This window comes from Betta splendens, chromosome 12 (genome assembly GCF_900634795.4).
Source record: "Betta splendens chromosome 12, fBetSpl5.4, whole genome shotgun sequence".
NCBI classification, from domain to species: Eukaryota; Metazoa; Chordata; class Actinopteri; order Anabantiformes; family Osphronemidae; genus Betta; species Betta splendens.
The window spans coordinates 12097929-12111311 of NC_040892.2; the positions used below are offsets into that span (position 1 = coordinate 12097929).

General features: G+C 49.6%; 1 protein-coding gene across 3 annotated transcripts in view; it reads right to left on the bottom strand.

Annotated features, from left to right (window-relative positions):
• Positions 1 to 7252: 7252 nt before the first annotated feature.
• Positions 7253 to 13383, bottom strand: part of LOC114867074 (tripartite motif-containing protein 16-like) — a 60112-nt gene continuing 53981 nt past the window's right edge. For 2 of the 3 annotated variants that reach the window (XM_055513212.1, XM_055513211.1), the window contains exon 4: positions 7253 to 9353. In XM_055513212.1, coding sequence (XP_055369187.1) covers positions 7678 to 9353 — 1676 coding nt within the window. In that variant the 3' untranslated portion in view covers positions 7253 to 7677. The remainder of the gene's footprint in view (positions 9354 to 13383) is intronic. The other variant, XM_055513213.1, reaches the window with a different exon arrangement.

Sequence of the window (13383 nt, forward strand, 5' to 3'; positions counted from 1 at the left end):
CTGTAAGCAGTCATGCCGGCTCCGGAGGGGACGCCGTCCCAGTTCCTGTTCCTGTCGGCCATGTTGAGGCCTTTCCTGTTCCTGTCGGCCATGTTGAGGCCGTTCCTGTTCCTGTCGGCCATGTTGAGGCCGTTCCTGTTCCGGTCGGCCATGTTGAGGCCGTTCCTGTCCCTGTCGGCCATGTTGAGGCCGTTCCTGTCGGCCATGTTGCGGCCGTTCCTGTTCCTGTCGGCCATGTTGAGGCCGTTCCTGTTCCTGTCGGCCATGTTGAGGCCGTTCCTGTTCCGGTCGGCCATGTTGAGGCCGTTCCTGTCCCTGTCGGCCATGTTGAGGCCGTTCCTGTCGGCCATGTTGCGGCCGTTCCAGTCCCCGTTCCTGTTCCTGCCGGCCAAGTTAGGGTCGTTCCTGTCCCTGTCGGCCATGTTGAGGCCGTTCCTGTCGGCCATGTTGCGGCCGTTCCTGTCCCTGGTCCTGTTCCCGTCGGCCAAGTAGAGGCCATTCCAGCTCCTGTTCCCGTCGGCCAAGTAGTGGCCGTTCCAGCTCCCGTTCCTGTCGGCCAAGTAGAGGTCGCTCCGGTTCCCGTTCCTGTCGGCCCTGTAGCGGTCGTTCCCGCTCCCGTTCCTGTCGGCCCTGTAGCGGTCGTTCCCGCTCCCGTTCCTGTCGGCCCTGTAGCGGTCGTTCCCGCTCCCGTTCCTGTCGGCCCTGTAGCGGTCGTTCCCGCTCCCGTTCCTGTCGGCCCTGTAGCGGTCGTTCCCGCTCCTGTCGGCCAAGTAGAGGTCGTTCCAGTTCCCGTTCCTGTCGGACCTGTAGCGGTCGTTCCAGTTCCCGTTCCTGTCGGCCCGAGAGAGGTCGTTCCAGTCCCTGTCACCCTCGGAGCCGCAGCGCCCGCCGGCCTCCAGGAGGAGGCCGCGCCTGCTGCAGCTCCTGCGCACCTCCAGGGGGAGGTCGCACCAGCTGCAGTTCCTGCGCACCTCCAGGAGGAGGTCGCGCCAGCTGCAGTTCCTGCGCACCTCCAGGAGGAGGTCGCGCCAGCTGCAGTCCCTGCGCACCTCCAGGAGGAGGTCGCGCCAGCTGCAGTCCCTGCGCACCTCCAGGAGGAGGTCGCGCCAGCTGCAGTCCCTGCCGACCCCCAGGAGGAGGTCGCGCCAGCTGCAGTCCCTGCCAACCCCCAGGAGGAGGTCGCGCCAGCTGCAGTCCCTGCGCACCTCCAGGAGGAGGTCGCGCCAGCTGCAGTCCCTGCCGACCCCCAAGAGGAGGTCGCTCCAGCTGCAGTCCCTGCCGACCCCCAGGAGGAGGTCGCGCCAGCTGGAGTTGCTGCCGCGGTTCCCGCCGACCTCCAGGAGGAGGCGGCGCCAGCTGGAGTTGCTGCCGCGGTTCCCGCCGACCTCCAGGAGGAGGCGGCGCCAGCTGGAGTTGCTGCCGCGGTTCCCGCCGACCTCCAGGAGGAGGTCGCGTCAGCTGGAGTTGCTGCCGCGGTTCCCGCCGACCTCCAGGAGGAGGTCGCGTCAGCTGGAGTTGCTGCCGCGGTTCCAGCCGACCTCCAGGAGGAGGTCGCCCCCGTCCTAGTTCCAGCCGACCTCCAGGAGGAGGTCGCCCCCGTCCTAGTTCCAGTTGACCTCCAGGAGGAGGTCGCCCCTGCCCTAGTTCCTGCCGACCTCCAGGAGGGGGTCGTGCCGGTCGCAGCTCCCGCTGCGGTTCCTGGCGGTCCGGCTCCGGCCGCATCTGCATCGGTTCCGGCCGCATCTGCATCGGTTCCTGGCGGCCCGGCTCCGGCCGCATCTGCATCAGTTCCTGGCGGCCCGGCTCCGGCCGCATCTGCATCTGTTTCTCGTCGCGGTGGTCCAAGGAGGACGCCGCTGGTTCCTGTTTCTCGTCGCGGTGGTCCAAGGAGGACGCCGCTGGTTCCTGTGTCTCGTCGCGGTGGTCCAAGGTGGACGCCGCTGGTTCCGGTTTCTCGTCGCGGTGGTCCAAGGTGGACGCCGCTGATTTCCCTGCACTCTGGCGGCGGTCCGGAGCGGCATACTGTAGTTGTCTCGTGGACTGGTGGCCTCGCCCGCGGCGCATCCGGCGGTGTGGATGGCGCTGCCTCCTGCGGCGACGTCCGCCTCGACTCCTCAGCCCCTCGGATCAGCGTCCGCCTGGAGGACGTTGCCATTCGGGGTGGTCCCCGGGGACGTCGGCCCAGCTCAAGGGCACTAAGAGGGCCACCCGGGCTCAGCGGCGGCTGAGCAGGATCTCGCCGCGCCTTCACCCTCCGTGAAGGAATCCCTGGACCTTGTGTTTTTCCCAGTTCGGGACTTGGTTTGTCGTGTGGACTCTTGTTTTGGCCCTCCTCCGGTCCTCCCTCCACCCACCCTGCTCGTTTGCCTTGAGGGGTAGGGATTCGGTCCCTCCTCCTGGGACCACCCTCCGCCCGCCCTGGTTTGGGGGGGGGGGGGGGGGGGGCTTCCGTGGGGGTACTGTCATGTTTCACGCCATGTCTTGTTGTCACGCCATGTCTTGTTGTCACGCCACATCCTGTTTTATTTTGCTAACTTCCTGTTCCAGTCAGCTGTTCACTTACCGGTTCTCAGTATCCACACCTGTAAGTAATCACCTACCAGTATTTAGCATCCACCTTGCACAGAATCAAGCCGCCAGATTGTTGAGTTTCGTTAGTTTCCTGAGTCCCTTGAGTTTCCCGAGTTTCCTGAGTTCCTGAGTTTCCTCCTTCTAGTGTTTCGTGTTCCGTGACCCTTGTGTTTTGTTCCTGTTTCGCTTTGACCGTCGTTTCCTGCCTGTACCCGGACTAACTATCTGACCGTGAGTTTGCCTTATCCCTGCCTGTACTTTTGCCGTGACCACCTGTGTAACGAACCCTGCTTGTATACCGGACTCGAGATCGCCTGCTCCCCTTTGTTCTTTATCGCTGAGCCTTGTGTATGACCTGGACCGTCTGACCTTGCCTTGGCAAATAAATCTGTGTTCAACTATCATCGCGCCTCTGTGCCGTGCATGTGGGTCCGCCGCCTGCCCGAGTCTGACACATAGAGGCTATTATCTACTGGGGGAACAGTGTCCGAGGCACTGGGAGGTCTGGATTGCTGGGCGGGGAAGGTGGAGTCATCCTCCTCTTTCTCCTAAACATTTGTGTGCAGGAGGTTAAAGCTGGCATCGCAGTCTGCCTCCTCAGAACCGGGTTCATGCTCTTCGCAGTTAAGGAGCTCCTCGAACAGTGGAGACATGAGCGGTCATTCAACATCCATCATGTCCGTCCAGCTCTTTTTAGCTTGTAGGGATTGGCTGCTGATCGTGGTCGTAGGGGTGGTAGCTGACAGGCACGAGTCCTGATTGTTAGCTACCGCTTCTCTCAGCCTTCTTTCTATCCAGAATCTTCTCCAGCAGTGTCACACAGTGTGGGCACACTTGCAAGTCAGCTGGTGAAGCCTGTGCTGTGCGGGCCTAACGCCCATGCAGGCTATAAGCATTGGAGGAAGCATAACGCAGGACACGGGTGGGATGCAGCCTCCTTAGCCCTCGCTGGAAAGAAGGAACATTGTTGGAACAAAGGAAGACTGTGGGATACACAGATGCAAAGTTTATGCCATCCAGTACTGGTCTTGGAGCTAGCTCGCCTTGACACGTTAGCTAGACACCCAAAACGTTCCTGTCTGACAAGCTAATGCTAGACAAAGTTCAAAATAGGCTCTAAGTAAAACATAAAAACATGTACGCTAGCTTGATACATAAGTAACCCTGGGAAAGACAGCTTGTCTTAACACTCTATCCTATAGCATAATTAATAATTGTCTTACCCAGCGCGACAGACCTACAGTAGGCATGCTGTGACGCACTCCTTAACAGGTTGTTGATGACCTCTTAAGCAATAAACAGGTTGCCTGGATTTGCTAAGGCAGCTTCTAGTTTCTCTTGGGAAGAAAGCGAGGTGGTTGACTGTATCAATATGGGGTGGGCAGATCCTCGGGCATGGCTCGACCTGTCTGTCTTGTACAGACGTGGTGCCGTTTGAGATTCTGAAATTGATGACATCCTGACCTTCTGCCGCTCTGAAGAAGAACACCGCCAGCATGTCAGCCAAGTCTTGAGGAAACTGCTGAAGCGGTGCAGAACTGGCTGGTTCCACAGTTCTATGGAGACATCCAGCAGTTCCGTGGCTCTGCCAACTTTTATCGATGCTTCATTCAGCGCTTCAGTAGCATTGCTTCTCCTCTCCATGCTCTCACTTCCCCCAGGTCGATTTTCCAGTGGACTCCAAAAGCTGACTCCGCATTCAGCCTTCTGAAGCGCTCCTCCCAATCGGCTGTTTATGCCCCCGGAGTTGTACAACGCAGTACAGTACAGGTAGAGTAAGTATGAGGTCATTGGAAGGGTTATTGCACAGTAATAAATATAAATCTTGTACTGGTTTGCACAAATGTTGCACAGAAATATTGTTGCACATTGTGTAACAGCCAGGACCCTCCTCTCACCCACCTCCTGCACCGTGTCCAGAGTGCAGCTGATCCTCTGACTCACAGGCCAGGTCTTGATGTGTGGCATAGCAGAGAGCAGCTGGAGCAGCCTGAAATCCAGTCCTCTTCAGATCCTCCACTAAATCTGCCAACAGGGTGTTTTTCATCAGAGCAGGTCTCTGTGTGAACGTCTGTCTGCACTGAGGACAGCTCTTTCCTTTGTGACCCTGTCCCTGTGTGTAATTCAGTGTCAGAATTTCATACACACACACACACACACAAAAACCTTAGCTCAGCTCAGGTAACTTCTCTTTCACTTTCTTTTCTATTTCCTGTTAATCATGTGGTTGTAAAAGGATTGGCATCACTGGAACCAGAGGTAGGAGCAGGGAAGGTTCCAAGAAGGTTCCAGGTTCCAAGAAGAGGAGCTAAAAAAAGGCTTCAAAAAAAGGCTTCCATATTTTGGCTATGTATATTTTACTAGTGAGAGTGAGAGTGGACACCAAACCTCATGAGGCCTGTCACTCAGAGGTTCAGATGAGCTTAAATACTAAAATGACATGATCACAGGTTCAGTATCATTTTGAATCTGTAGGTCTTCTTTTGCACCAAGCAGAGGAGACACACTGAAGGTCAAACTTAAGCTGCAGTTTGGTTCAGACATGAAGGACAATATTCTCTTTGAGAGAGAATATTGAGGTGATAGGTGAAGCATTATTATAGGAGACAGCAGGACCATTGACCTAATTCATCTCATTCATGTACAGTACAGTAGCTGCTGAGTGTTACAATGTTAAAACCCAACAGATGTTTTTTTCACTTTAGGGTTGTTTCAGACACCTAAGTGTCTTTAGTTATGTGTGTTATTTATTTATATATTTGTTGTTTACATGTCAGAATGTTAAATATCAGTGTCTTAATGGCAGTTTTCATTGTGACAATTTATCAGTCATGTTGCAGACTTAATTATTCAGAGGCATCATCAGCTCTTTGGTCCATTTACAATATTTGGCCCATCTATATTAGAAATGACCCTGAACGGACAGCCTTTGCCAGAGGTGAGTGTAGGTTAGAGGGTAGGGAGGTGTCAAACTTTGGGTTGATGGTTTGGCTGCTCTTCCAGTTCCTGGATGCATGATGGTGAATCCCTGGACCTGTTGGTGACCTGTTGGCTTTACTCATGTTTTTTTACAGATGCTGATTTAGATAAGCTTAATCAAAGTGAACAAATATAGCATCAAGCATAAAAAGTTAGTTACGTAACAGACTGGTCACTGGTCAATGACATCATCATTAGTTTGCATGTCATGATCTTTTATGATCTTTTTATGACTCCTTTCCTACCTGATGAACAGAATTTCAACATGCCACCAAAAAGCAGCTGCACTGTATTCACATAAAAACTCATTTGATTGCTAAATGTGCCTTTGGCTTTTATTAACAGTCACATGATCAAATGCCATCAAGTGCTACTCATTCATTATGAACAAGACGCTATTTGTGATGTACTAACATGAACATGAAGCAGATACAGCAATCTGCTCCTTATTTGGCTTGCCTCTCAGAGAAGTCGTCATTCCCTCAGCCATGCCTTCCTCCAACGGTGCAGAAGGACTTGTGTTCATCCTCGATGTGCCATGCTCCAAAGCCAGGTCTGACTCAGGAAGGCAGCTGAGCATTGTAGCAGTCAAGCACCAGCCTTCCTGTACCTCTGAGGACATAGTCACGTAAGCCTGTCGTCCCAAGCCATACCTCACTAGGAATCTGGTTCCACCTGCTCCTCTGCCTCAACCACCTCTCCTACGATGGTCCTGCTTTTATAGTCTAAGAATTGTTGGATTGTCTTTGGTGTGGATAGGGCTTTCAGTACCACGTTGAGTGGCAGGGGTACAGTACGGTCCAGAGGAATGCTCTTGGATCCATCCTGAACTTCCTGGGCCATGTGGAATTCACCCTAGTCCAGGGGGTTCTGTGACAGATCCAGCTCCATAGTCATGTTGTGTCCTGTTTCCGGTTTTATTTTGGTACTTCATGTTTTGTTGTAGTTTGTTCCTGTTTTACTATCGGTCATGTGATTCACCAGCTGTAATCAATCAGTCGTCAGTCCCTGTATATAAGCACCAGTATTCTCCTAGTCTAATTGCCAGATTGTCTGCGTTTCCATGACAGCATTCACTCCGTAAATCTAGTCCGTAAAAGATCTCTGCTCCTGTCTCGACCTCACCTTGCTTTTGCCCTGAACCTTGTCCACCGATACTTCTACCTTGTGTTTTTGACTTCCGCCCTTTTTCGATCTCTGCCTGCCGGGTCCTCCTGTCTGTACTTTTGCCAGAGCCAAACCGCGTACCAACCTTTGCCTGTTTGTGACGAAGCCTCAGATTAAACCCTCTAAGTTTTACTTAGTCTCTGTGTTGTGCATTTGGTTCCAGCTTCATGCCTTTCGGGAAAAGTACGATACAGCAAAGATCTGCTATGAGTTAACATCAGCCACATGATGCCACAGGAGGCAGTGAATACACTAACGCTGCACGATGAGGATGAGCTGACAGCTCATCACTGTCACACTACACATTCACATTAGTAACATTAGGTTCTCACAGCAGGAAGGTCCTGGGTTCAACTCCCAAATGCCTTTATGTGGACAGAGGTATTTATCAGCTATTTCATGTCTTTAATGTAAAAATAACTTTCTACTAAAAACTAGCAGCCTATTTGCATCTTATTTTCTGATTCAGACACAGAGAAAGCTAAAAAGGTCATGGCACCTGTGTAATGAGTTAGACCCTCTGACAAACATTACTGAAGAAACATAAAAAAACATTTGTAGCATTTTATTCTGGGCTCAAATACAAGTTATATTCACAATGTCTGACTTTCAAGACATGATCTATTGAGGATTGATTGGTTGGGGAGAAGTGTTGCTATAGTTACATCAAAGGTTCTGTGACGTCTATGTGATATCTGTTCCATGTCTTCATGGCACGTTTCCAAGCTTTTTGGTGGTTTCAGCTCCTTCTGCATGTTACAGTCAAAGTCCAGTGTCCCACTGATAGAAGGGCAGTAATGTCACATGGCGATAACAGTTCCTCATTGATCATCGTTACTAGTCAGTGCAGAGTGGGAAACTCTAGAAACTAGAAGTTTTAGGTTTTACAAATAACAAATCAAACAACAACTGTAGCGGCTGTGACTGATTCAGCCTTCAGGTCTCATAGATGCTGCTCCTCTACTTGAGCTCACACAGTTCAACAGACTTGTCATACCCATAAACACTGAGACCAGCGTAGAGAGGCTCAGTGAACGTGGTCTGGACTCTGTGGAGGAGAGTCATGGTGTCAGAGACGCTGTAGAAGGACAGAGTCCCTGCACCATGATCCAGAAACACTCCTATTCTGGTGGAGGGGGGTCTTGAGGTGAACAGAATGTTTCCGTTGTGCATGACTATGAATGGACTTTTAGAAAAAATTAAAGCCCAAGAGCTGTCATTGTATCCAAATTCACTTTCACTTTGTGTTCTGCTAATGTTCTTGTATGTAACAGCCACTGTAGCTCTGGAGAAGTCCTGATCCATCAGAACCTCCCAGTAATGCCGTCCCATCAGGCTCTCTGCTCCCAAGACCTGCTGCTGTTCGATGAAACTGTCTGGGTGATGAGGATAAACCAGCTTTTGTCGGATCACTGTTGCTTTTCTGTTTCCTTCAGATAACTTCAGCTGATTGTGTGCCGTGTTTGGATCCAGCGTCATTTGTTGTGAATACAGGAGGAATTCAGACTGGGTCCTGGGTTCTGCTTGTGGCTTTAAAGCTTCCTGTTTAACCTCCAGCAGTGAGACTTTGGTCCATTCCTCATTGAGGACGTCCAGTATTATATCTGTGGCTGCTGCCACAGCTGCTAACACGTGGTCAAAGTAGCTCACAGACTGGATGCTGATGCTGTGTGTTTCAGTCGAGTCCATGGGATTCAGCAGCGCAGGGCAGTGGTGCAGAAACTGGATGGGGTCTTGTGTGTGTGAGAGCTGCTGCAGATCAGCTTCTCTGCTCTTCATCTCAGCGAGCTCCTCTTCCAGCTCCTTTTGAGATTCTTTCAGTCTGTTCACCAGACTTGTCCGCTGGGACCTGATCTGCTGCTTCACATCTGAGCATCTGTCCTGAACTAGTTGGATCAGATGTGTGAAGATCTTCTCACTGCTGCGTTCTGCTTCATCAGCGGATTGATTGATGGTCTCCACCTCCTGCTGCAGCTTCTTGATGTCTCCTTCTCTGTCCTTGATCTTCTGCTGAATTGTTTGCTGGTTCTTGCTGAGCTCCTTCTGCTTCTCAGCTACTTCTGCTGCAGCTAAGACGGTGTCGTGGCCTTTATGTTCATCTATGGAGCAGAGGTAACAGATACACTGCTGATCAGTGCGGCAGAAAACCTTTATCAACTTATTGTGACGTGTACAAATGTTCTCCTGAAGCTTCTCACACGGGTCGACCAGCTGGTGCTTCTCAAAGGCTGGAGACTCATAGTGAGGCTGGAGGTGTTGGTCACAGTACGACACCAGACACTGGAGACAGGACTTGGTGGCTTTCAGCTTCCTACCAGTGCAGAAATCACAGGCCACGTCTTGATGTGTGGCATAGCAGAGAGCAGCTGGAGCAGCCTGGAGTCCAGCCCTCTTCAGATCCTCCACTAAATCTGCCAACAGGGTGTTTTTCACCAGAGCAGGTCTCGGTGTAAACTTCTGTCTGCACTGAGGACAGCTGTTTCCTTTGTGACCCTCTGCGTCCCAGTAGGTTCTGATGCAGCTCAAACAGTAACTGTGTCCACAGGGAATAGTGACTGGATCCTTTAATAGATCCAGACAAACTGAGCAGCACAGTTTGTCCTGATCCAGTTGAATTCCTTGTTGAGCCATTTCACCTCTCAAACCCAAACTCAAAGTAATCAGTAATTCAGTGTCAGCTCTTTATACACACAAAAACTCCTTCACTTTCACTTCTACTTCCCGTTAATCATGTGGCTGTAACAGGATTGGCTCCACTGGAATCAGAGGGAGGAGCAACTGGTTTGGGTTCCAGGAAGAGGAGCTAATAAAAGGCTTCCATATTTTGGCTATGTATATTCTACTAGTCAGAGTGAGAGTGGACACCAAACGTCATGAGGCCTGTGAATCAGAGGTTCAGATGAGCCTAAATACTAAAATGACATGATCACAGGTTCAGTATCATTTTGAACCTGTAGTTCTTCTTTTGCACCAAGCAGAGGAGACACACTGAAGGTCAAACTCAAGGTGCGGTTTGGTTCAGACATGAAGGACAATATTCTCTTTGGGACAGAATATTGAGGTGAGAGGTTTAGCATTATTGCCTCTGGAGTCCTTGGTAACACATGTGTTTCACCACCAGGTGATGACCTCAGATTAGCTTTCTGTTGCTGACTGCTCGTTTTGGTACTGTGGAGTAAGAACCATTTGGGTTGAGGTTGATTCCTGTTATTACCTACACTACAGTTGGGCTATTTCATGTCATGTGAACTTTGACCTTTGTGTCTGGTCCTATAACATACAGTATGTCCATAGAGAATGTCACTGGGAGCCCCAGATACATGGAACAGAAGTGTTTGCCCACATCCAGTTCATTTTCTGAGAATATTGAAAGTCTGCAATGACCTTAAAATGCCCTAAAATGACTTTAAGAGCACACGACAACAGGATCGTTGGACTTACATTTTGTTCTATTGCTGAGTGATACGATGTTAAAACCCAGCAGCTGTTACTTCACTTTAGGGTGGTTCCAGATACGTCAGTGTCTTCAGTTCTTTGTGTTATTTATTCATATGTTTGTTACAATGTAAAATATCAGTGTCTTCATGTCAGTTTTCCTGTTGACAGTTTGTTAGTGACGTTGCAGACTTACAGTACTTATTCAGAGGTATCATCAGCTCTTTGGTCCATTTACAATATTTGGCCCATCTATATTAGAAATGACAATGAATGGAGAGCCTTTGCCAGAGGTGAGTGTAGGTTATTGGCTAGGCAGGTTTCAAACTTCGGGTTGATTGTTTGGCTGCTCCTCCAGTTCCTGGATGCATGATGGTGAATCGCTGGACCTGTTGGCTTTACTTGTGGTTTTGTATTGGTTTAGAACGGCTTAATCAATGTAAACAAATATAACATCAAGCATAAAGTTACCTATGGTACAGATTGGTCACATGTTAGTGATGATTTCATTATGTTTTCAAGTCAAGAATTTATTTAAAATCATTTTTGCATGTTCTTATGCCTCGTTTTCTACTTGAACAGAATTTTCATGTGTCACCAAAAAGCAGCTGCACTGTATTCACAAAAATCTAATTTGATTGCTGAATGTGCCTTTGGCTTGCGAGACAAAGAAAACATTGAGGGACAAATGATCAGTAGGAGTCTCATCCATCCTAGTCCTTCAAAGTAGCAGTTTACAGCAGGAGAGCATCACTAGTCATGTCTATATATTAACTTCTTCCAAACTCCTGGTGCAGATGCACGGTTGTGCGGTGGGTAGCTCTGTTGCCTCCCAGATAGAAGGTCCTTGACTCGATTGACGGAGGTGGACAGGGTGCAGGCCTCTGCTCACACTAGGCCAATGTGTGGAAAGCACCTGATGTCCTACTGTATGTCTACAGTAACCTTCTGTTGGCAAAAACTCATGAACTGTGTCGCGACTGTTAGGCATTCGCACCTTCCATCTGCCCTCAACCATGGAAGCCACCGTCCTGGACGGACACTGCTTTTGGAAAGTCATTCACCGCACCAATAACCATGATTTTCTTTCGACACACACAGCAGACCTACTCCCAGGTTGTGGAAGTCCGGTGGTCCTGTGTCACACCTGGCTGCATCGTCACAACCCTCGCCTTGACTTCGGCCTTCCTCTTTTCAGAAGGGTGCTGCCTTTTTAGTAGACAAGAGGGACAGTTCTCTGCGTCCCTGCATCGAGTACTAATGTCATCACCATCAGAGATTCTTATCTACTACCTCCGTTCTCATCTGCCTTTGAGCTCCTAACCAACGCCAAGATCTTCAACAAGCTGGATCTCCTTAATGCCTAACACCTAGCTTGCATTCGTGAAAGTGATGAGTGGAAAACAGCCTTTAACACGCCGACTGGCCAACCACTAACTCTCCAGCCGTCTAGCTGTTCCAGTTAGCTTTTACAACTTTTCATTCATCATCATCATTATCATCTTTAGTGTTTTAAAAGTGTTTTATAAATAAAGACTGACCAAGGTGCTTAACAATAAAATAAAACAAACAAACAAATAAAAACAAAGAACAGAAAAACATCCTAGAGTAAAAATACTAGAGTTAAGCAATAAAATCAATAAAATCATCAACTCATACTGGGTTAAAAGCCAGAGCAAAGAATTAGTAACCATACAACAGAGGAGCAAAGGAGGACTGAACATTATTAAGATCTACACAAAACGTTCCATCTTTAAGGTATGACCTAAACCACTGCAGAGCAGTGCCACGTATGCCTACCAGTTGCTCTAGTCGGGAGGTCAAGATGTTGTGATCCAGAGTACCAAAGTCGGAGATTAGATGCAGCAGCACCAAAACCACATAGTCCCCAGTGTCCAAAGTAAGGAGGATGTCATTAAAGAACCTCAGCAGAGCCAACTCAGTGTTGTGTAGTGCTTTAAAACTAGACTGGAAAACCTTAAGGATTCAATTTACATCTAGGAAGTCTATCAATTGAACATATACAATTTTTCTAGAATTTTTGAGAAAAAGAGGAGCTTGGAAATGGGCCTAAAATTGGACAGCTCAGAGGTATCCAGATTAGGCTTCTCAGTCAGTAGCTGCACTGTAGCATGTTTACAGTTCTTAGGAAACACACCTGACTGCTGTTTATAACAGCAAGAACAGTGGGACCCAGAGTAGTAATAACCTCTTGAAAAAGACAAGGTGGAACTAGGGGGAACCTGAAGGGTTCAGGTGTTCTGCTTGAAACCACAGATGGCGCCAGAGTGTCCGGCTTGCCGTCTGTCATGGCTGACTTTGTTTGTGTTTATGTTGCTTTTGTTGAGTGTCATTCAAAAGGCCAACGCTCTGCTGGTGTATGATCGCCTTACGCTCCTGGATCTTTGTGTCTCAGCCAGGAACTTGGTGGAGATTGACATTGATGGTCAGGAAAGTTTGCCTCCTTTCTTGTCCGGGATACCTGCTCACCTTTGCCGGACTGTGGTGCTACCTCCACGGAGGAAACGCCACCGTCACTGGGGCAGACGCAGCGGTAAACTGGTGAAGCTGAAGGCCTGCTTGATACGGTTTCGGGTGGACTAGCTGCATGGGTTTGGAGCGGTTCATCGCCTCTTGCCTTCCCGACTTTTACTGGAGCCTGTTGGTGCCTGGCTGGTGCCTATCGTCGGACTGGAGTAGCTCTACTACCGTCGTCGCCGTCCTTGTTCTGATGGGCCCAGGCAGCGTGGGGTCAATCTGGAGAACCTGCGGCCTCTGTGCCAGGCCCCCCGGATTACAAATACCTTGGCCTCACCAGCACCTGTCAGCTTCGGCCTGGTAAACGCCAGGTCTCTAGCGAACAAAACTTTTATCCTTAAGGATTTCTTCAGCTCACAACACTTGGACTTTCTTTGTCTGACAAAGACGTGGCTGAAGGTTGGTGAGTCCAGTGCTCTTTCTGAACTTTTACCACCAGACTGTGGTTATTTAAACTGTCCGCGCTCGTCGGGTCGAGGCAGTGGGATAGCCACTGTGTACAGATCTGTGTATAAATGTAGCCGACCAGCTATATCCAACTCCTTCTCCAGCTTTGAACTGGACTTCTTTGAACTGGGTCACCTGCACCCTGTGTTGTGTGCAGGTTTATCGTCCACCTAAATATGAGGACTTTATTAATGAATTTTCTGAACTGCTGGCTGAAATCATGCCTAAGTATGATCGAGTTCTTAT